The 24619-nt window shown below is 40.3% G+C and overlaps 1 protein-coding gene across 1 annotated transcript; it reads left to right on the top strand.

Annotated features, from left to right (window-relative positions):
- Window positions 1-679: 679 nt before the first annotated feature.
- On the top strand, window positions 680-24081 carry slco1c1 (solute carrier organic anion transporter family, member 1C1; the record flags this gene model as incomplete). Its single annotated transcript, XM_083886782.1, has 14 exons — window positions 680-778; window positions 5686-5827; window positions 8382-8514; window positions 10411-10532; window positions 11605-11751; window positions 12202-12300; window positions 13776-14027; window positions 14950-15114; window positions 15777-15972; window positions 19956-20121; window positions 20860-21032; window positions 23420-23484; window positions 23610-23727; window positions 23841-24081. 14 exons carry the CDS (start codon window positions 680-682, stop codon window positions 24079-24081), a joined length of 2118 nt encoding a protein of 705 aa, XP_083742908.1.
- Between the last annotated feature and the right edge of the window lie 538 nt (window positions 24082-24619).

The raw sequence follows: 24619 nt of genomic DNA, 5'->3' as shown, positions 1-24619 counted from the left end.
GAAACCGTCGCGGAAAAAAATACAAAATGCGCAAAATCGTCGTCAACGGCACGCTCTGTGTTAAAGGGCTAATGATGAAGGTTTTTCAGCTCACTCCACGATCAGCACATCAGTGCTACATATACTTTGGTCACGTGATGCACTTACTGATGGAATAGGCATTTAGTTTAGCTCAGAGTTTAGGCTTAAAATAGTTCACTGGAAAACAACCGTTTTTTTGTTTTGTAAAAGCAGAGCAATGACACAACACAGATTTTAGTGGTGATTCTAGACATAAGCTAAAAACAAACATAGGAGGTGGGGCGCCCTGAAGGGCAAAGGGTTCATTGCGGTGACCGGGGTTTGATTCCACATGTGGTCCTTTACTGCATGTATTTCCCCCCTATCCCTCTCTCTCTCTCCTCTCTCAAGTGTCACTCTCCTATCCATTATTGGCAAAAAATTCCAAACAATATCTTTAAAAAAAAAAAACACAACAAAAACAAATGCATATAGTTAATGTGTGGGCGTTTTCCTTTCTTCCTGTCTGCTGACTGCTGTGCAGACCTGTTTTTCTGTTGAGGATGAGAAGTGGGTCACATGCTTGAATTATCCATTTGCAGGGTTGCATGCATCAGTGCCAAGAAATTACATTACGTGGGAGACTTCTACGAGCAGAGCAACAGAGACATTTTGGAGGATGGAGGACAGGACCGAGCGAGGACACGCGCAGGAGAACGGACGCAGGGATGGCACAGCCAGAGAGCCGTGCTCTTCCTCCTCCTGCCCCAGCCTAAAGGTAAACACAGGCCCAAAGAAAAGTGACCCTGTCCTTATCAGCTTTACAAAAAGTTGTCTGCGTTTTCTTTTTTCTCTGGAAATGAGGAAACTGAATGAAATCATCATATTTCCACCTGTGCTTTTGTGCAACTGTCAAAATGTCAAACTTTTAATGGCCATTCTTGAGCTGTGGATCATCATCATCATCATCATCATCACACATCCTCCACTGGCCATTTCTCGGGTTGGAGGCAGATGCCAACCTTTGCCAACGTTTCAGCCCCCATGATGCCTTGCAATGAAGACACATGAGACGCAAATTGCTGTCAGAAAGTGACGAGAAAGTAATCGCCAGTAGACTCCAGTGTGATTACTGTAGCATGTGGCTATATCGGAACAGAAAACAATGCGACTCGAGCATCGGAATGAAAGAGTGACTGTTGGCTATAGCCCGGTGATAAATAAACCCAATTTCATCCAGAGGAAATTGCCGTGGCGCTGAAAACACAAATGTGTTGAGCTGAAATTGAGTTAATGATTGTGGGGGGGAATTGGTCTCATTTCTTCACAGCTGGCACCTTCGCTGTCAGTGCTCGCTATTATTATTATTAGACGAAAAGTAATGGAACTGCAGACTTCTGCGGTGGCACTTGAAGGGAGGGGGGGGGGGGCTGCGCTGGAAACGCTATTGTCCGGCCAAAAACATGAAAGTTAGTCAAAGCCCTTAAAATAGATCAGACGCTATTGTTGCCCTTTTCTACATGAAAGTGACACGAGACAATGGTGTTTAAGCAGCTTATCATAATACAGACGGCAGTGACAGCACAGTCTTTCATTTCTTCTCAGAATTGTTTGGTTTCTCGGCTGGGTGGGCCATGGCACAACCCATTTGGACCCTAATCCGGCGTGTAGTGTTATTCTGCTTTTGTTAATTCCAAGACAGCACAATGTTCCTGTGTTTTTTTATTTTTATTTTTATTCTTTTTCTTCTACCCCACCTCTTGTATAATTAGTTCTACTAACAGGAATATCGTCCTTTTCGGGATCAATAAAGTTCAGGATCAGTCCAGACGCTGATAAATGTTTCAATCCCAGACACATAATTGTAATTCTGTTGAAATTCACATGTAGTGCAAGTAACACAGTTCTCGCCGGGACAGTGCGGATATTGTAATCACAGGAAATGAATTAATAGTGTACTTTTTTTAACAATTAGTTTTGCTGTTTTATTCAACTGACTGGCAAGTGTACAAAAACGTTAATTTATCCAACATACATCGGTAGTTCACTCAGCCACCTATTCTATATGAACAATGTCAGTGTGAGCCACTAAGTGACTGAATTGGCACAACGGGGAAGTAATGGCGCTTTTCCACCGCCTCGGCTCAGCTCTACAGGGTACGATCATTTTTTCCCGTTACTCCTCAACGTGGGCGGGGTCATCACAGCACGGCTGCGTGAAACTGCTGTGACTTTTGTTTTAAACACGACACACACAAATGAGCGACTTGTAAAGCAGTTCGTGAAGAAGATTTGCTCTGTACTTCCTGCACGGACTGAAATACAGCGGCAGGGTTCATGATGCGTGATGCGATCGCAGTGCTGTCGCTAAACGCACCAGACTCCTTCTGTTAAATGATGAGGTTTTAGACATTTCCTTGCTAAACGCTGGAGATTAATCTCCCCTTTTCAGGATTGTTGAGTCCTTTTAACTGATTTACAGTTCTGCATTGTTCGGCTTGATCCTCGCGTCGGGCTTCTTGCTCATGTCTCTTCCGGTGACTGCACTCCACACCAATCAGTGTCCGCCAGTCTGACGACAACACGTATAGAGTCAGCTCTCTTGGAACCTCACTGAGGCAGAGCAGGTACTTAAAAAAATACTACCAGGTACAATTGCTAATGGATAAGCAAAATAACCGTGCCGCGCCAGACGAGTTGCGCTAGTGGAAAAATCGCAATACAGACAAGACAAGTCTCTTCCTTGTTTTGTGGGGAAATATACATGTATTGTGTGCAAGTGAACACCCGTTCCAGTCCCCTCCCACACACACACCCACACGCCCCAGGACATGCACATGTGATGAACTACTTTCGTGAATGCCCCGCAGCCAGTCCCAGTAGTTAGCATCAAAAGAAGACTATTTGCATTGATGGTTCCCCCCTTCATATTGTAGCATGTACTGTAAATGGATTCTCTGTACAAGGGAACAAACTTTCAGGGATTTTCTCTCATGTTTCTTCAAATAACTGTTGCATACTTGTTGTTGCACATCCTGACTTAAAGCTGCCCCTATCTCGGATTTTGTTAATAGTCAGCTGCCTCCTATTCAACTGCCACTAAATATATGCTCAAAGGGTCAAACTGTTGCGCTCATTGCTGATTTTCATTTAATGAGCGATTTAGTTTGGATATAAACTGTTTGTTTATTACCTGGAAAGTAGACTAAAAGCCACTGTTCTTCCTCTGATCGTGACACGTGAAATCGCTGCGTGCAATGTGACTCTCATGTGCACCGCTTATGTCATATATCATTACAGCAGCAGATTCAGTACAAAAACCATGACCAAGGCTACAGACCATGACTTATTAACGAGCATTCGTGGAAGCAGAAGGAGATTACTAATACTTAGTCCATAAACAACACAATGGCTGTATTCTTCTCCTGGCTAAAGCCAGCTCTGTGAAATTGCTGCTGTGAAAAGCCACTGTCTTTTCCCCCTCATCATACCGATTGTCACAGATTTGAATTGAAAGTTACAAAAGCGAGGTGAAGCAAAAACAGTCAGGAAGAGTCACCCCTCCCTCCCGCTCTCTCACACACAACTATTCTTAGGAAACTGCAATGACTTTCATTCATTTATCACGCTTAACCCTAACCTAACCCATACACAATTCAAATTCTAGCCCTAAACTTAACCAGTTCCACAGGAATGAGGTCAAAGTCAATCTTATAGTTAGTGTATTTAACATTATTGCTTAAAAGACAGATATTCCTTTGTGTGGAGAGTCTGTAAAGTCGATTGAGTGGGCAGAGGAACATAGATTTTATTTTCTGCCTTTCGTTAGATGAATGGAAAGGTCACAAGAGATACTATAGGTCACAGGGGCAAACATGTGATTCTAGATTAGATTAGCCAAGGTCAGGGTTCAAAACATTGAACTTTCATTCAGCTCTTGACATGTTTCAGCGTCACTTGTTTCCTTGCTGAATGAATGCAACAGTTGTAAAAGTTTCAACAGATAAAGGAGAAAAAAATGTGATCGCACAGTTCATAGAATTGTTGGTACCATGTTGGTACAATTACAAGTAAAAGTTCAGTGCGTTTGGATGAGTGCTATCTGTTCTGAGGCTGCGGTGTTCACTGGTTAGACCGCCGCTTACATTTGCTTAGCACAATTGAAAATAGCGAGATAAAGCATTGTCAATAAGAGACGTCAAAACGCCGCCAAGGCCACTCAGTTTCCCAGAGTACCAACACAGTACCAACACACATTAAAACAGTATTAAATAGGACATATTATGCTAAATCGATTTTTTTAAATCATTTTAATAGTTATATTTTCTGCTTTTCCAAATGCAAACTGCTGTTAGCTGTCGGAGCCTCAGTGACACTGACGTAGTTTCCCGTGTCTCATTTGCATTTAAAGAGACAGAGGCACTCAAAACCGAGCGTTCTGAACAGGGCTGTTTTGGCAGGGTGATTGAACTGCTGTGGTGCTTCATCCTTAGGTATTTTGACCAAAGCATGTCACAGACATGTTCATTTGGACACCAGGGAACTAGGTTAACTTTTAGAAATAGGGTATAATATGAGTCCTTTAAAGGATGTCCAAATCACCACCAAGGCAGTCTTCCAGGTTCCTCCGGCAGCCAAATTAATTTAGTTAATGGTGCTATGAATCAATTTTGTTCTCATTCTCAGAGAATAGCAGCCTGGTTGCAGGTGAAATTTTAATTCTGGAGGCTTCAAAAAGGGGGAATTTTAGATTCTTATGGTTGGCACAAGGAAGTGAGTGGGATGAAAGCAATAGAGACAGTTCTGACTAGAACGTTTTCCAGCAGCAAATTTCCCCACTAACACTTAAAATGCCCGATCTTGCAGCAAAAATCAAAAAGATCTCTGTAATCGGATCTTCTCCTAAATTAAATGGATTCTGCCTGAGGTCAAGCATGGGCCCACAATGATGTCATGGCATTTGGTTCAGTAGTTTCTTAGCAATCATTATAAAAAGTCTGACATTAAAAGGCAAGCTCAACCCACATTGTTATGAGATTCATTTTTGTCACAGTTAAGTTCAAACCAGGAAGTTAAATTTGCTTCTGTTCTGTTGCCTCTGTTTTGTTGATACTTCTTCGAAAGTCTGCCATGATTCAGCCTGTTTATTAGATTACCTTTGGTCATAACTGTGATATTACTGCGGACATTTTCCACGGTTTCAGTTTCAGTTAGGTTGCGTCGCAGAGTTCGTCCTGTGCCTTTTGCCTATTTGTTATATCTCAGTTTGATTTTATAACGTGAAATATATTGATGACGTTCTGTGTCAGTCTGTCTTCACGTCACCATATGAGCCATGCTATTACTTTACTGCCCTGCACGGTTTTTGTGTGTATTTATGTCCAACCTTCTCCTCCCACTTGAAACCCCTTCTTTCAACTGAACCCTTATTATTCCTAAGATGCTGTCAAGTCTTAATTACTGAACGCTGAACCACTGAAAGTAGGTTAATGAACTGAGTTAATGCATCGTAGCTCTCACACAGAGATCACACGAGTGCTTCTCCTCGTGTCCCTTCACATGTGAACGGCGCACTATCAAGTGCAGAAAAACAACGTTAAATATTGTATTAGTAGTTTAACACACATTAACCCATTTCTTTCCTTTCTCCCCTCATTTTTTTTATTTTTACTCTCTTTTCCCCAGATGTTTCTGATGGCTCTGTCCTTTGCCTATTTTGCAAAGGCTCTGTCGGGAAGCTACATGAAGAGCACAATTACTCAGCTGGAGAGGCGCTTTGACATCCCCAGTTACCTAATAGGTGTCATTGATGGGAGCTTCGAGATAGGTGAGTGGGCCTGCCGGTCACGGCTATCGCTTTGTGGTTCTGTTTACAGCCTCTGTATGTGTCACGAGCTCCCTTCCCTTCCCCCCACCGGCTTTGGAACCAAAATATGAATGGGTTTCTTATTATTTCTGATATTCAAGCTGCAGATAAAGGATTCATCAGGCTTCCAGGAAGAGGACAGTGAGTAATAGTGATAGTGTCATTCAGGGACATATGTGGGTCCAAGCTCTTGTTTTTGACGTGGACATGCTATGGAAGGTTTTGATATATACACTCAACAAAAATATAAACGCACAAAGAAAAACTTTGTGCGTAGTTATTGTTATGTGACAAAACAGAGTAACTATCCAAAAATAACAGTACAACTTTATCAATAGTGGCTATTGGCTTTAATTTGCAAGCATTGGGATCAATTTCAAAACATAAGTCCTGGAGTAATGGCAGGAAGAACACAATGGGGGTCGATGATCCAAGTTCAAAAACTTCAATAACGTGTGTGTCCACCATTAGCCTCACACAGAGCCGTACAACGGCGACGCATGGACATCACCAGGTTGTCGATCGTGGCCTGGGGGATGTTGTCCCATTCCTCCTGCAGAGCCACTTGAAGTTGGCGGCCATTTTGGGGAACTGGAACTGGAACCCGCTGGCGGACACGCCTATCCAGAACATCCCAAAGGTGTTCGATAGGTGACATGTCTGGTGAATACGCGAAATTCAGTTGTGTTGCCACAGCTGTAACGCTCAACCCAGCACTCAGAGAGCAGTTTCCAAATTTGAATTGAGAAAGATTCCAAAGTCGGGCTTTCAGTGTTTATGGGTTAATTGTGATCAATTAAGAGGAGTCACACCATTGGTGCACTCTTGCCTTTGTTGCAAGAAGACCTGGGTTCTCACCATGTGTGCATGGGTTCTTCTACAGTCCAAAAACATGCAGATTGGGGGATTAGGCAAATTGGCCACTCTTAATTGACCGTAGGTGTGAGTGAGACAGTGGACGGTTGTTTGTCTCTGTGCGTAGCCCTGTGACGGACTGGCGACCTGATAAAACGGTCACAGATAAGTGAGTGAGAGAACATCGTATCCCGTCACACAAGACAACCACAGTCCAATAGAGTTCTCATTTGTGGTTTTCCTTTTGGCGGAATTGAGCTGCTAGATGCTATCAGAGCAAGTTTGTCAAGCAAGTCTCTTGAAGGCTCATCTCTTCCTGGAGCGCCCTCCTCCACTAACATCCTTACATGCTGGCTAACTGGCACTTTCACGCCACTTGTGTACCTGATTTTCACCTAGCTGGACTTGGCGAACAGATTTAGCGCTGAGCACGATGTCAAGCTCTTCTGCAGCACTGAAGCTTGAATTTCAGATGATGATTTACTTTGGATAAAAGTGTCTGCCGCATAGACGTAACTGGAGTAGGTAATAAAGCTCATTCAGTCTTTCTACTTTTGCTGTTTCACTATCAGACAATCAGTTTGGGCCCAGGGTAACATAGTATTGGAGAGTGTTGCCTGCTTCAACTCTGATTGTGTGTCTGCCAGAAGGGAAAGGTGAGGCGGAGACACACAGCGGCACAGTCAAAGCTGTACATACCCCGTCTATCTCTTCATCTCGCTCACCGTCTCCCATGAAAGCTGCTTCTCTCATGTGGCCTAGGCAACAGGCTTTTTTCTATAGGACTGTTGCCAGGGCAACACTAGAGGCAGAGCAGGGCAGCGTGAAGAGAGCGAGAAGAGAAAAAAAAAAAAGGAACAGAAAGTGCAAGAAAAGAAGAAAAAAGTGATCGGAGTACACAGTGGACGGCTCACCGTGCTTATCAATTTTGTATAATCGTTCCACAGCGTAAGTGCGGTAACTGTGTCATTACCATGCGCATTAACATGGAAGACTGTCAAGGACTGCCAAGAATGTCCTTTGCCTTCACATGTTGCACGTGTCCTATTACTGATATTTACTTTTCCCCACACACGCACAGATTATTTGAGAGATGGACGTCTCATCAATTGAACCTTTATATTTGAGTAAAGGTCAGGCACATGGCAGAGGCTTATCTTTTTTGGCTTTTTTTTTTTCACCTTGTTTAGAGTTGGAGTTTCCATGTCACTGATTATGAACAGGAAGCACTGAAATGTGATAACAGAGGAATCGTCATGTCTTTGGACGATGGACATCAAAGTTTGGATGCACGCAGATGACATCATAATATGAATTGAACGATGAACTATGACGTGCGTTGCCTTTCTTGGCCAGGTCGCCCTTGTGAAAGAGGTCTTGCTCTCAATGGGTCTTTTATCTGGTTAAATAGAGGTTAAATAAACAAAAACTGAATAGGATGAGATTGTGGCAACTTAACGAATAACTTAAATAATTTAAGATCATATACAAGAAAAGATGTCTTACTCTCTCCGCTGTGATTGTTTTAAGTGTTTAACGTATGTGTAGTTAACTCTGATGTGTGTCGCAGTATTGTGTGATTCTGTGTGACATTTCACAAGAAAAGTCACACGGTAAAAATATGTTTCTCTCGATCTGACCGATACGTTGTGCCCTTCAGGTAACCTGTTGGTGATCGCTTTTGTCAGTTACTTTGGGGCCAAGCTCCATCGGCCAAAGGTCATTGCAGTCGGCTGCGTGCTGATGTCCATCGGCACCTTCATCATTGCTTTGCCTCACTTCATCATTGGACGGTGAGTTTGGAGGAGCCAGTAGGCCTAGCCTCTAGTTTGACATCTCAGACGGTCTCTCGGATATTAATTCAGTCTGTAAACTAACAACTTATTCGTTCTAGGGGTAGTATCCTTGGAAAAATTGTGCTTCCCAACCTCAGTTTCCCCTAAGTCGAGAAATCATCATCATCCTTCATCCTTTTTTTTTTGTTTTGTGCCCACCAGTGACACTTGATCCTGTTAGCGTAACTGTCAGCAAAGATGGCGGACACCGTTTACATTGTGGGACACTTGGTCAGAGGCTTCAAACTGCAACGCTAACTCCACACTTTTTAGACCACATGTGACAAACTCAAGGCCAGGGGGCCGAATGTGGCCCGCAACGTCATTTTATGTGGCCCTTGAGTGTTTAATTGGTCTTAAAAATGTGTGCTAAAATAGGTCTATGCTGCTTTAAGGCATGCATTGACCATAAACTACATTTCCCACAATGCATGGCGATTGCATTACCCGCAAAGTGACTGCATTGTATATGCATTAAGCAATAAATACAGCAAGTTATTTAGCAATATGTTACATCGTAGTTACCTTTATTTTACATTATATTTGGTTACATTTAGTTACATTCATTCTGTATGACAGTTACATCTGACCCTTTGAGGGTAACCATTATGCTGATGTGGCCCTCATGTGAAAATTAGTTCGACACCCCTGTTTTAGACCCACCAGTAGGGGGACGGGACCTCATTCCCACAATGTAAACGGTGTCCGCCATCTTTGCTAACAGTTACGCTAACAGGACCAAGTGTCACTGGTGGGCACATAACTACAACAAAAAAAAGAATGAAGATATTTCTCGACAAAGGGGAAACTGAGGTTGGGAAGCACAATTTTTCAAAAATACTACCCATATTCTAGTAACAAAACGCTAAATGCAAATCGGTGAAGTATTCCTTTAAAATGACTACACAGCAGAGATTGTGTTATAGCCATAAAATGTGTGTACAGCTGTTGTTTACAATGTGCGTCACATTCCCTTTCTCGAATCTGCGCCAAACAATGCTGCGTCTGTCTTATAGCTACACTGTATCAGTCCAATCCACTTTATTAATAGAGCACATTTAAAAACACCATAAATAAATCTGTGAAAACACAACATCTCACATTCGCACGGCTATTAAAAAAAACGCAGTTTCCACACAACACCAACAACTCACACTGCATCAAAGGCCAAGGTGAAGAAGTGCATCTTAAGGTGAGCTTCACAAACAGGAAGTGAAGCGGCCTGTCTAATAACAAAAGGCAACTCATTCCAGAGTTTGGGAGCCAAGGCTGCGAAAGACCGGTTCCCCTCTGAGCTTCAGCCGAGAGTTTGTGGTACATTCAGAAGCAGCTGAGAGACCGCGATTGAGCATACTGTAGCACTGAAGTGGGAGCGCTAGCTAGCGTGGAGCAAGGCCATGCAGACATTTAAAAGCAGACAAAAGGATTTTGAAATGGATCCTGTAACACACCAGGAGCCAGGGAAGTGAATCCAGAATGGGTGTATTGTGTATGTAAATGTGGAACTCACTTACCTAACTTTTTTTCATAAAAAGGAGACAAACATTAGCATTAGCATTAGCTAAATGTACACATTACACTCAAAATTATCTGTTAAGAATATCCTAGGAAACCTTCGGTACGCGTCCTATTTTTCATTTTACTTCTCATGTATATATACACAGTATTACAGGTGTAGCACTGTAAATAACCTTTAGCATTTCAAACATTATTGCTGTTCCAGTGAGGCTTAAATGTACTGTAGATGCATCTGATATATTACATATAAAATCCACTTCCATTCATTTTATTTCTTAAACTGTTTTTATTTATTTATTTATTTATTCTTAAGTGTCATTTGTGTTTTGTCTACAGCTATAAATTTGAAACCTCGGTGCGGTGGGTAGAGAACTCAACGCTGAATCCCTCTCCTTGTCCACTGGGTTCACCGGTCGACCTGACGCAAGACGGTAAACTACCTGAAGTGCCAGCCGCTGGTGAGCTTCACACACATACTACTTAATACACGTTTGCATTGATAAAATATCATCTCCTTGATTGTTAGATGATTCACACATTTATTTAGAAATGCGATCGACCCAATCATTTGAGATTTTGATCATTTTATTCCTCCTAAGTCAGGGGTTCTCAAAGTATTGATACCTGAGGGCCAATTTAGGAACCCAACGTTGGACTGAGGGCCGCCAAAGGAACAAAAAAACAGAAAGAAATCACATTTGTAATCATTTTAATGACCAGATTGCAGTTGTACAGTTTACACGTATTGGTCTGTATCCAGTAATGTCCAATATTTCACAAGCTTAGTAGCTCCTGGATTAAAACTATCAACTGTAATTCATTGCGGGTTGCCAGAAATGTTTCTGTGGGCCGCCATTGGTGCCCGGGCCACACTTTGAGAACCAATGTCCTAAGTACATATGGCTGCTCATCCCAGGTGCAATATACTGTAATTTTGTTTATACTGTATATGAAGCCCATACTGTATTCTGGAAACTGTCTATAATGTGCATTTTATTTTAACTTTTTAAAGTCATATTGTTAATGTCTTTCTATATTGTACTTTATTGGAAATGCACGTTTTGTTATTTCTTATCTTTATCTTTACTGTCTTTGCTGCTTTGCAAATGAAAAGTTTGGATATAATACTAAGGGTTTTTTAGACTTTTTAGAATTATTATTATTATTATCATTATGACGAGTGTTCATTTACAGCAGCATGTGTCTTTTTGTAAGCCGGTATGAAAGACCTCACTGTGAAAGGTTAACATTAATTTTATTCTATATATCTATTTCTTAGTTTTTTTGTTTTTTTTAAGTAATAAAATAATCAAATTCAGTCAAATACATCACATCACCCCAATCTCATCGTATTACATTGCACCACACCGAGTTAATTAAACTCTATTAAACCAGTCACTGCCTGGCTGTGGTGTAAATGTGATTGTATTTCCCTGGAAGATTGCTGCATATTTAATCACTGAAAACAGCCCTTCTGTCGACGAGTAGATAAACACACTATGTCTGATGACACCGCCGTCCTAACTGCAGGTTGTGAGAGTGAGTCCAACCTGTCGATGTGGATCTATGTGCTCCTGGGAAACGTTCTGCGCGGCATTGGAGAGACGCCGGTTCAGCCCCTCGGGATCTCTTACATAGATGATTTTGCGACAGAGGAAAACGCTGCCCTGTATGTGGGTAAGAAAAGCACCACCACCACCAAGTATGAACCAACTACTGCACCCGTGTTTCTCTCACTCTTCTGACACGTGGAGTAAAACATTTTTTGTTTACAGTTTAATAATATGATAAATAGTCTTACAGTAAAAGTGGACACACAAATGCTCTGTTTATAGTCACACCACTGACAGCCAGTATACAGGACAGTTTAAGTGTCATATGGCTGTATTTACCCTACAGTGTGTAATTTTCTGCACAGATGATATGTTGTATGCGTCAATGTACATACTGCCCTGTGGTCAGTGAGGTAAGATAATAGCCAAGATACACTATATACTGTATATAAAATCAGAAAAAATTCTGTCTTGATTGTGACTATAATGACTGCGTATACTCACACGGACAAATCACTGCAGTAAATATCGATGCTGACCTAATGATTTAGCTCTCTCATTTATGAAATCATAGGGTGTGTGCAGACCATTTCGGTGGTTGGTCCTGTGTTTGGCTACCTGCTGGGCTCCCTCTGTGCCAAAATCTACGTGGATATCGGATTTGTAAAGATGGGTGAGTTTAAACGCAAAAAGCAAATGTGCCATTTCAAAGTTTAGACTCAGAAAGAGCTCATATTGTAAATGTATTTTGCAGAAGGTTTGTGGCATATGGAAGTCGTCCCTGTCGCAGAGAGCAGCTAAGCAAGAAAAGTGCTAAATGCTAATTGAAAGTGTTGTTCAGTCTGACATGGTATAATACTTACATCATTTAATAATGGAATGTGAAGCAGTGTATCGTTAAACGGAGCTTTGTTTACAGAAGAACAGTTGGACATATCACAGGGTTCTAGAACTACAATGATCATTTGATTATTTAGCAATTACTAAATTAATCGTCAACTTTTTTGGTAATCGACTCATCTTCCTCATTTTTCAGCTTCTTAACCCTTTAAGGTACGCACCAAGAAAAAAGCTAATTCATTTTATCATTATTTTTAATTTACTTATTTAATTTTACTCATGATAACAAAAAATGTTTAATTAGACCCTACAGTATTACAGACACAGGCCACTACCAAACGGTTGAGACGTCTGTTCATAATAAACCTGGTCTGTATGATTCATAAAGTACAACATTCAGAACAAGTGACATTAAGTGTTAGTGAGTTCAGCATGATGCATTTTTCAATGCGAAATAGTGACTTTGACATTTATATAGTGGTCGACCAAATGGTTGAGTAGTACCTTAAAGGGTTAAATGTGAATATTTTCTGGTTTCTTTGCTCCGTGTAACAAAGTAATCATTAAAACCGAATCATTTTGGTTTGAGGACAAAACTAGACGTTCGAGAACATCATCATTTCCAGGTTTGGTAAACAACGATCAACATTTTTCAACTTTCTCTGACATTTAACAAACCAAACAGGTTCTGGGGTAATCGAGGTAAGCAATCGATGGATTACTCGATGATGAAAATAATGGTTATGGATGACTAGAATACAGGAATAGAACGGCGACATCTGCACTCTTGATGTCATCACAGGTTTAATTGCTTTCTGTTTTTAAGAAAAAACCCTCTTGTCATTCATGAAACCATGAGGCAGGATGTTATCAGATACAAAATCAACTGCACGACCGACCGAATGCGCGGAGTCGGAGCAGGTGTGCGGGATTAGCGTGGATTAGCTAATGAATGAGGCCAGATGAGGCAGAGGAGGGATACATCCTTCAGAAGGGCAACAATTAGAGTCTGTAGACTAGAGAACAGAGAGAAGAAGGTCGAGTCAGGCAATAAAGGTATCAGATCAAATGTTGGGTTAAAAAAGGTGGGATTCTCCTTCAGTACATAAAAAAAAAACGTCAGTCAGTTTGCTTTTCCATAAAATATAGAGCTCTGTCGAAAAGTCTAAAACTCTTAAACTTTGTATGTCAGTGTTTCTTTTTTTGTTGGTCCAGTGGAGAAAGAAACTGCATTAATAAAAGTCTCACAATAATAGCCTCAGCCTCAGCATTGATATGTCTCACCCTCTGTTTTCCCCCACAACACAGAATCTATCACCATCACACCGGCAGATGCCCGCTGGGTTGGGGCCTGGTGGCTGGGCTACCTCATAGCTGGGGTCATCACCCTGTTCTCTGCCATTCCGTTCTGGTTTCTGCCGCGCTCGCTGCCCATACCTGGACCCCGGGGAGCGGAGGAACAGTGCACGCCAGAGCAGAAGAGTTTCATTAAGAATGCTCCCCTGCTGAAGCACAAGTATCCTGCAGATGAACATACTAGTTTTGTAGAAATGGCCAAAGGTGAGGATGGATCATTTAATTATTTTAAATATTGACTTAGTTTATCCCTTTAACACCAAGACGACACGTCTGCGTGAGCACACTTTGCATTAATGTAGACAGACAGCGATTTGTGCTATCGGAAAAATACAGAGTGTTTCTCAATGCTGAGAAGTTACAAGTCAAAGCCACTATGTGGTTATTACTGTAATTTCACGTGTGCTGTTGCAGGAAGCTGGCAAATCTTTGTCACCAGAGAAGAAAGAATTGGAAAACCGCCGGTACATAGTTTCCATTTTTGACCTCCACCAGGAGGTATATGCTTTTCGCCGGAGTTTGTTAGCAACATAACTCGAAAAGTTGTGGACGGATTTTGATGAAATTTTCAGTAAATTATCCGCAAAGGGACCAGGAACAAGTGATTGAATTTAGGGTATGATCCGCTATCACTATTTCTTTCGCCGTTTTGTGATTTTCTGAGCTGCTTTGGTGGAGGTCTGCGCTCTCCGAGTGCTTCTAGTTTTGGCCTGTTTTTGGACATTGAGACAAAAACAAACAACTGTGAAACAACTGTGATTTTAAATATGTTTCATACTGTTCAAATTCAACACGCAAAATCTGGTGTTAATGTACAGCTACAGTGTTTTTTTCCCCCAATAAACCTTTTTAAACACATTTTTAAAATTGTTAATACACTATTTTAACATGCAATAAACCAAAATAACTGCCAAATTTTTAAAGTTATTCTGGAAAAATGGGCAAAAACACTCCAAGGACATTTTCTGGCCCTTTTATGGTCAAAATAATCAACAACAAAAAAACGGACATTTTGAGGCTTAGGTGTTAAAGGGTTAATTTGGCTATAGCACTCTCCCATAATATGGTAATGTTGAACATTTGCTGACACGTGTGAGTTTAAATTCACACCTTTGTCCCTTTGCAGATTTTATTCCATCCCTGCGAATTCTGCTGGGACACCCCGTGTACCTGATCTACCTGTGCGTGACAATCATCCAGCTGAACTCTCTCATCGGCATGGTCACCTACAAGCCCAAGTACATCGAGCAGCACTTCAGACAGTCTGCCTCAAAGGCCAACTTTCTGATGGGTATGATTCACTCCTCCTGCCCCCATAAATACTACAAGTAGCACATTAATTAACTGTGTTAAAACCTGGAAAATCGTCACATTTTTCTGCTTGGTTTGAATTCTAGTTTATTCCTGAACTGCCTAGTTTATTCAAATCATTTCTAGTGTCAAGTATGATCACAGTATATAGTGTAAAGATTACACATGAATCACAGTTTTTTTTTTCTTCCCCCAGTTCATGTATTTGTATGTTTAATGCAGCTTGTAAATCCTCCTGCTAACACTACAGCTGCAGTGGGGGTAGATTTGTGAATATGAAGAGTGCTTTTCGCGTGAGAAATAAAACATGAACTGGAGAACTTGAAAGCATCCTAGGTTCATGTGGCCTCATCAAAAGAGCTGCCTGCGCTGACCAGATTGGCTGCGTGGAAATAAAAGAGAATGCATTATTAGTGACCATCACTAATGACATGGTTATAGATTAAAGACCATCTTCACATTGGTGATAAATGAGGAGATTAAAAGAAGCAAAGGCAAGACACGAAGAAGAGAAAGCGTTATAATCTGGGCTCCAAATACATCTCTGTTTACTCGAAATGATAATATTAAATCACTGTTTGTCCATGAATGTGCATCATATATGGCCTTCAAGATACTAAATGATCACCTTATCTTTTAAAGGTGTGATTAATATCCCTGCTGTGGCACTGGGCATGTTTTCTGGAGGTTTGCTCATGAAGAGGCTGAAGCTGAACATCATGGGAGCAGCCAAGTTTGCCTTCGGCACATCTCTGATTGGCTACGTCCTTTCGCTGTTCTTCTTCGCAATGAGCTGCGAGAATGCCAAAGTTGCCGGGGTGACGCTTTCATACGATAGGTGAGTGGCAAAATATTCTCCCTCATACTGTGTGTCATATTGCCATGATTGTCGAAGTTGCCTATATCAAGAATCAAGCAAAAGGAGCTAATGGCTTTGAGTATTACATGCAGTGATCCACGTAATGCAAATATACGTCACGTTTAAGCAGCTACAGATTTGAAAGTCTGCTATGGTGACACATCAAAAAAAAATACTGTGTATAATACATATACACAGACAAACAGAATGTCCTTGCAAGCCGGAAAAAAATATGTCTGGAGAAATTATAAAACTTGCTGATTGACCGATGATATAGCTGATTTAGTGGCTGAATTTACATTAACACACAATTAAAAACCACACAACTATTGGGAACATGTCCCTCTAAAACCAGTTTAAAGCTCACATAGAGTGGTCCTGTTGTACATATATGTTAGTTATGGAGGTCTACTTATATACATTAACTGGTTTTTATGGTCAAAAACCTCCTAGTTGCTGTAAACGAGCCGATAGAAATCTCTCTTTTCTGACGCTGCGCTCAGCTGCGATATTTCAGACTGAAATCACACCCCCAGAAGACAGACTGTGTTGTGATTGGCCTGCTAGCGTAGAGCCTTCCCAACTGTCTTGTGATTGGCCAATACCCGGAAGTGTCATAATCAGCACACCCGCTCTCAGAAGCGCAGCTCCCCCTGCACAGATGCACTGCTACTCATTATTAACAATGTTTAAAAATAGCTTCTTCACGACTCCCCGCTGCAGTCCCTTTTATGACTTTGACCCGGAGTCAGACCTGGAGTCAGACCCAGAGTCAGAAGACACTGTCGCTCGTGAAACACCTCCACAACGGACGTTATTCTTCTTCTGCGGTTCAATGTACGTAACCGGATGTGCCCGGAGCAGGAGGATCTGCTGTTCAGGAGAACTGTTGTTTACGTAACCGGACCGGGTTTTTTCAGAGATCTCGCTGAGCCCGAGATTACAATAAAACACAGCGTTCTCAGCAATGGCTGAACTGCGTTAATTGGAACATCCGGTCTAGGTCCGCTTTAAAGCATTTTTATACAAAAATACATAAAACCGTAAAATCACAGGAATGACTGCATGAACTCTTGACGAGCTGATTCTATTTATTTCAAGTTGATAGGTGTAAAATGTGTACAACAAGCCATGACCCTTTAGCGTTTAAAATGGTGACTGTAATCCGTATTCTGTCAGTTTTATTTCCATAACTTGTCAGTGGCAGAAACTGAAACAGACAGTATGTCAGAAGATGAGAATTATCACATGATGAGATAAGACGATAATAACGGACTGTGAAAACATACATACTGTACAGTACTGTGCAAATATTTTGTGGGAAAAGCAAATCAGTTCATCGATTCTTCTAGATACACTTAACAGAAACAGCTGTGTTGGCAGATGTTTAAACCTGGCTGAGGCACAGTCAGACTCTGACAGTTTCAAGACAGTTTCATGTCACAGGTCAGACACCATGACAGGACTGAGTACAGCAACAAGACACAAGAAGCAAGGTCTACCGCGGGTAAAGATTTCAAAGAGGACTGGGGTTTCCTGATGTACAGTTCAAGTTCTTTTGAAGGAAAGGAAACGTAGCGATGCAGATGAGAGTCACGTCATGCGTACATCATGCTTGCCCCACTCCATATGTCCAGCTGTGTCGTCAGCTCTGTCCAGAGAAGTCTAATCAGATGCGGAAGAAATGTGGCCAAAAGGTCCAACCTCACGCGTGGAAACTAAGCCAAACCAAAAAAACTCCCCAAGAACTCAAATTTGTCCATAAAGAAGAACAAAGACCCGCATACACACAACCAACGTCATTAAGGACTATCTTCAGTCCTGGAAGAGATGGTATGACCGGCACAGAGCCCTAATCTCACCACCATTGAGCGTGTCTGGGATTACATGAAGAGACAGAGCGTTTTACGATAACCTATACCCACAGAAAATGGTGGTTAGTTTTCTAAACAGTTTGAAGTTTCTTCAAAAACTGCGTCCAAGTCGACAAAAAATCTAAAAATAATTGATCACACCAAAGTCTGCACATTACTGTATACCCACTGACAACATGATGTTGAGAGGGAGAGAGAATTAAGTAACCTTGGCTATTTAGTTTTTCCCTGTCCTTGAGAAAAGCGTTCACTTACTATACTTGCTTGACCTAATATGATTACACTGCTTATTGCTTATTTAATCATCAACAACAACAACAAAAAAAACAAATGTTAATTTAACATGAAAGATATTTTACTTGAAAGCTTGGAAAAACAGTATTAAAAAGATTGCTCTTCAACTCAGCCACAAACAACAGCACAGACCCACAAGAACAACAAAATAAAACGTGTTCCAGATAGCCTGCCGAGGCTCTTTAACCTGATTATCAACTGCAGATGCAATTGAAGTGGCACTGCTGACAATATAGATTAAACTCAGCAGCAGATGGAAGCGAGCTAATGGAGCTACAGCGAGTGTGCAATTATAACCCAACAGCTCCTTCATTTGTGAATCATTCCCTCACACTATGTGGCCCATTCTGCCACCAACCTTGTAAATTAATGCTAAATAATAACGTAGTGAGTTTACTTATATCATTCTTTGTGGATGTGACTTTTATATGAGAGAAAATCAACAATAAACTACTTTGAAATAGTTCCCTACCCTACCCTAAGTACGCTACCGTAATAGCATCAACTATACTTCAACAATGTTGGTATATCTCTGTATGTAATGACAAACATTACAAGCACGAAATAATTAACAACTCACTGTCTAAGTGCATCAGGGCAAATGGATCATTTCCTGAAATTCAAAATTCATAAAAATTATTCCTTAAGAGGTTTGCAAATATTTTCAACGGATCCTTGTTCAGCGCGATGCCGACTATTATGATGGTAAATTTCAAGTCATTCTGAGATACTTTTTGTTTTTGAGACTAAAGTCAGCTCACTGTCAAAGTGCATCAAGGCAAATGGATCATTTCCTGAATTTCAAAAATTCATTAAAATTATTCCTTAAGAGGTTTGCAAATATATTGCACAGATCCTTGTTCAGGGTGATGCCGACTATTATGATGGTAAATTTCAAGTCATTCTGAGATACTTTTTGTTTTTTTAAAGAAAGTCAGCTCACTGTCAAAGTGCATCAGGGCAAATGGATGATTTTCTGAATTTCAGAAATTCATTAAAATTATTCCGTAAGAGGTTTGAAAATATTTCCAACGCATCCTTGTTCAGGGCAATGCCGACTATTTTGATGGTAAATTTCAAGTCATTCCGAGATACTTTTTGATTTTGAGACTAAAGTCAGCTCACTGTCAAAGTGCATCAGGGCAAATGGATCATTTCCTGAATTTCAAAAATTCATTAAAATTATTCCTTAAGAGGTTTGCAAATATTTTCAACTGATCCTTGTCCAGGGCTATGCCGACTATTATGATGTTAAATGTCAAGTCATTCCGAGATACTTTTTTTTTGCAGATGAGACGCTGCCTGCCTGGTGCAGCATGATAAATCAGTGAAAATTAAAACTCCTCCAAAAAAAAAATTAAAATCGAGGATGCACACCATCAGGTCATGCTCAACCCATATCCAGAGTCTTATGGCAATCTGACTAACGGTCAGCGAGATATGCCTGTCACAGACAGACAGACAGACACGCAGTCTATCTATACTCATTTTATAGATAGATATTTGTCAAACGCACTATGCTCACGTAATAGCATAAACTATACTACAACAATGCTGGTATGTCTCTGTTTGTAATGACAAACATTACAAGAGAGAACGAATCAACAACAAACTACTTTAAATAGTTTCTATTGATACATTTATCTTTGCTTTATAGTGTATATTTGTCATTTGTCAAACGCAATAGAAGTACGCTAACATAATAGCATAAACTATACTGCAACAATGTTAGTACATCTCTGTATGTAATGGCAATGTTCTCATTTGTGCTTTGCTTTTCCACTATTCTTCCAGCATGGATGGGATATCTTATGACAGACATACACTGTTCACAGCCTGCAACTCAGGGTGCGTTTGTTCAACGAGTGACTGGGACCCAGTGTGTGGAGAGAATGACATCACATATGTTACTCCTTGTCTTGCTGGCTGCTCCGGCTCTGCTGGCTCTGGGAAAAACACCGTAAGTTGACAAGGCACTCAAACTAGTCTATGCAGATCAACTTTGATTAGTTTTGTTATTTCCATTTATTTATTTATTTATTTATTCAAACTCACATTACACTTTATGTTGAACTTTACTGCATTGTGAATACATTTGTATTTATTTATTAACAAATCTAGCACATCTAATAACTACTAGTATTAAGGCCAAACTGAAGAAAAAAAACCATTATGAGAATAAAGTTGTAATTTTATGAGAATAAAGTTGTAATATTACATGAATAAAGTCCTAATATTGCAAGAATAAAGTTGTAATATTAAAAGAATCAAGTCATAATTTTACAAGAATAAAGTTGTAATATTAAAAGAATCAAGTCATAATTTTACAAGAATAAAGTTGTACTATTACAACAATAAAGTCGTAATATTACGAAAATAGTCATAATTTTACAAGAATAAAGTTGTAATATTACAAGAATCAAGTTGTAATATTACGAGAATAAAGTCATAATATTATGAGAATAAAGTCCTAATTTTATAAGAATAAAGTCTTATGACCTTAATAACATTAATATTACGACTTACAACGTAATATATGACTGGGACACAAGTCCTTTGAGTGCGGACTTGTGATATGTGCACTCTGTTTCTTATTGTTTTCAAGCTTATTGTGGTTTATATACAGTATAGTTGTCTATGTCCCACTACACATGGTCACTCGTGTACAACTTTACATGTTTTTTTTGTTTTTTTTCAGGTCTTCTCTAACTGTAGCTGTGTCGGTGCGTCTGGTAATTTTACCGCCAGTACAGGTCAGTGTCCTCACAAGGACGACTGTGACAGGATGTTTCCGTACTTCCTGGCTCTCTCTGTCATCACTTCCTTCATCATCTCCCTCGGGGGGACACCAGGCTACATGTTTCTCATCAGGTCAGATTCAAGTTTTTAAAAAGTATATATATATATATATATATATATATGATAGGATATTTCTTACATTCTTCATAATATGGTCAAAAACTAGCAGTGTTGTTGTTGTTTGTGAAGAGCATTTAACTGAAAAAGTGAATTTGTCTGTGTGTCTTTGTGTCACTTTTATAAATAGTGGACTTTGACAACCAACCTGTTTAAAAATAGCCTGTTGACTTAAATACTAATGATTTCCAGGGATTTTAAGCCGTTATTGTGACGGTGATTTTCAACGGTCAGCTGAGAACCTCTCGAATTCTTTGAGGCAAATCTCTAATCTGTTTCACACAAATGAGGTCAGGAAAAAATGTTGAGTTAGCGCCCGCAAAGTGGAACACCTTGTTCTGCCGTGGTGACTACCAGGAATTGAACTATTCATGTGCTTCTGAGGGTATCGGTCTTTAATATCAAAAAGGTTTAATCAGGTTTTGCTGCTGCTGCTGGTGAATTTGAGATAACTCGAAATGTCGGCTTCAAAACATCAGTGAACTGATCCTACATTAATTTGCTGTAATGACACAGTCTGATATGTAAGAAATAGGACACGACAGTCAGTGCTGCATCTCTCCCACTCGTTTTTCTAAAGGGGATTGTGGTCTCCTGCTCCTGCCAAGTGAAAGAAAGTGGCAGATTAATATGCTGCTTGTTCTGATGTATGCAAATTCAGGGATATGAAAGAGTTTGTGCTTCTTGATCAGAGACTGGATTACATCACATTGTCTTGTCAACTCATTTCAAAGGGAACATTGTCAGATAGAAGCAGTAAAATATACATTAAAAGATTCTTCCTGTGAAGTTGGAAGCAACTATTTGGTTATTCAGCCACACTAACACAGGAGAAGGTTTAACTTTTTTTCCTTTTTACTGAAGCTAAAATTACATTTCAGACAAATGAGCAACCCATGAAAGGTAATGTGACATGTCTCATGAACCAGGTGTAGCTCTCTCCTGCACCAGAGCGACATCTGCTGGCCGACACTTGACCTTACACCCAACACCGTAGATACAAGATAGCACGCCTGTCTTGTTTTCTTTCTGTTGTATTCATACACACATTTCATTCAGGGAGTGTTGACATACGCAAGATGTACAACAATGACATTACTTTGTCATATTTAACAGTAATAAGCTATTTTTTAAGTTATTGTAATTTCTTTAATCTAATTGTCAGTGGTGGATGTTTCCACGTTGGATATTTGACACGTAATTTAGGTAATTAGATCATTTAAAATGGTAAATGATCTGTTTTTCTGCTACTGGAAGCACGTTACACTGCAGTTCTTACTATTCACTAATTAATACAGTGCTTTTTCTGTCACTCACTCATCACTCAGAGTTATGCGTCTTGCCGAGGAACACAACAGCAGGTAGACAAAAGCAGTGATTCTCAGTCCTGGTCCAGGGGACGCAGTGCTCCAACACACCGGATTCAAATGAACGTTATCAGGCTTCTGCAGGGGATTTGAACCAGGTGTGCTGGAGCAGGGCAACATCTAAAACATGCAGCACATTAAGTCCCCAGGACCAGGATTGAGAGACTATGGACTAAAGCAGGGGTCTCAAACTCAAATGACCTGGGGGCCAATGCACATCTATTCTGGTCAAGAGGGGGCCGGCCGACAAAAAGTGGGAAAAAAAAACAACTGTTCGCAATAGTGTATCATGATATCACACGTATACTAAATGATATTATTTATGATGCAAAATTTTAATATTAATATCAAAAACAGACATTTATTTTAAATCACATAAATAATAGTGTCGACAACTCTAATTAAAATTCCTACCAGGAGCCGTTTTGGGGCCGCTGCCACTTGTGGCTCAGGCCCTAACAAGTGTATTTCTATATGTAATTGAATGTTGTATATGATACATTTAATAATGGGATAATCATGACCAAATGTGTCTTATTATTACTGTTATAATAAACATTGCTAGCAAACATAAATTATATTCTATCACCTCGCTGGCAGCTGTGCCTCAGCTACACACTGTGTTTAAAAGACGGTGAGGTCGTGGGCCATGTTTTCATTATAACATGATATCAAGTGGGGGATTATGGGGTCGCATGTGGCCCCTGGGCCACCAGTTTGAGACCCCTGGACTAAAGGAACCGTAGATTTGAACCCCAACTGTACGGCTGGACAATAACTCATTCTAACCACGAAAGGCAATATCACCCTCGAGGACAGTAACTGTAAAAGTTTTCAGTTTATAGTCATTTTACTTAAATATACAATGTATTTCATACCACCTACATTTTGCAGTTAGTTTAAGAGGTAAGAACGAAGTAGACATAATATTCTGATATGTTTCTAACAATGTATGTCTTTCTTTCCCTCATATAGGTGCATAAAACCACAGCTGAAATCTCTGGCCTTGGGTTTCCATGCACTGGCAACACGTACCCTTGGTAATTTACCACATACTGCTAAAACACCAGTATTTAAACTTTATTAGAATTATTATCTGTTTCATTTCATCCCTGAAGGCTTTCATAATATAAACGCTTTTTTTGTGTGTGTTTTGACCCTACAGCAGGGATCCCAGCTCCCATCTACTTTGGAGCGATCATTGACACCACATGTCTAAAATGGGGTCAGAAGAGGTGTGGCGGTATAGGAGCCTGTAGAATCTACAACACCACTGCATACAGGTTGTACTCACACCTAACGTTTTTTTTTTATCCAACACTTCCATAATCACATTTCATATCTGAATATCTTCATCCAATCTAATGTTATGGTTTAACACACTTTGCCCTCTCAGGATCGCATATCTGGGCCTGACTCTGAGCCTGCGGACTATCTCTTTCCTCATTTGCATCCCGGGCTTCGTCCTGCTCAGTCGGCAGCTCAAGGAGGACGAAAGGAACGCCGCCGTTCACTGCGCCGCGGCCAACGGGGGAACAGAGCTGGAAGCGCTCAGGAAGGAAGAGTTTCTGATCTCTAATTCGAACCAATTGCAACAAATGCCGGACAACTGCACAGACAGGGAGACGAGGCTCTGACAGGATCCGCGGGCAGAAGCGACTACCTTTGACGCCTTCACACATACACACACAGTATGTACAGTGATAGTATACACATTTGCACACACAAATGAGAAATTTGCAGGGAATCGCATGTTGTATTTGATTATCTCATATCAAGCATAAAACTTATATTTGTACTAACGGACCTGTGAAAGCTTTGTGAATTTTGACAGAAATTTGATATAAAAGAAACATTTCTTGAATGTACACGCTTTTATGTGAAGACAAAATTTTTTTTTTTTTTTTTTTTCCAGTTTTAATGGTGGCACAAGAGATTCAATGGTAAAAAAACGTTATTTGTACACCCTACTGCAAAAACAGTGTCATTCTGAACACCAGCATTTATAAAAGTTGCCTCTTAGGTATAGATATATATTTTTCGAACTACCTATTCTCTTCTTGGCAAAAGTAGAACTTGAAGAAATTGGCCTTAAAAAAACTACATGACACTAAATGTAAGCTCATACACATTAGGACAATCATGGCCTTTTAAAAGACGTGAAGGACTCACTCC

This window comes from Microchirus variegatus, assembly GCF_963457635.1.
Source record: "Microchirus variegatus genome assembly, chromosome: 3".
NCBI lineage: Eukaryota > Metazoa > Chordata > Actinopteri > Pleuronectiformes > Soleidae > Microchirus > Microchirus variegatus.
The sequence above is the reverse complement of the archived record's forward strand: the minus strand, read 5'-3'. Positions and strand labels throughout refer to the sequence as shown.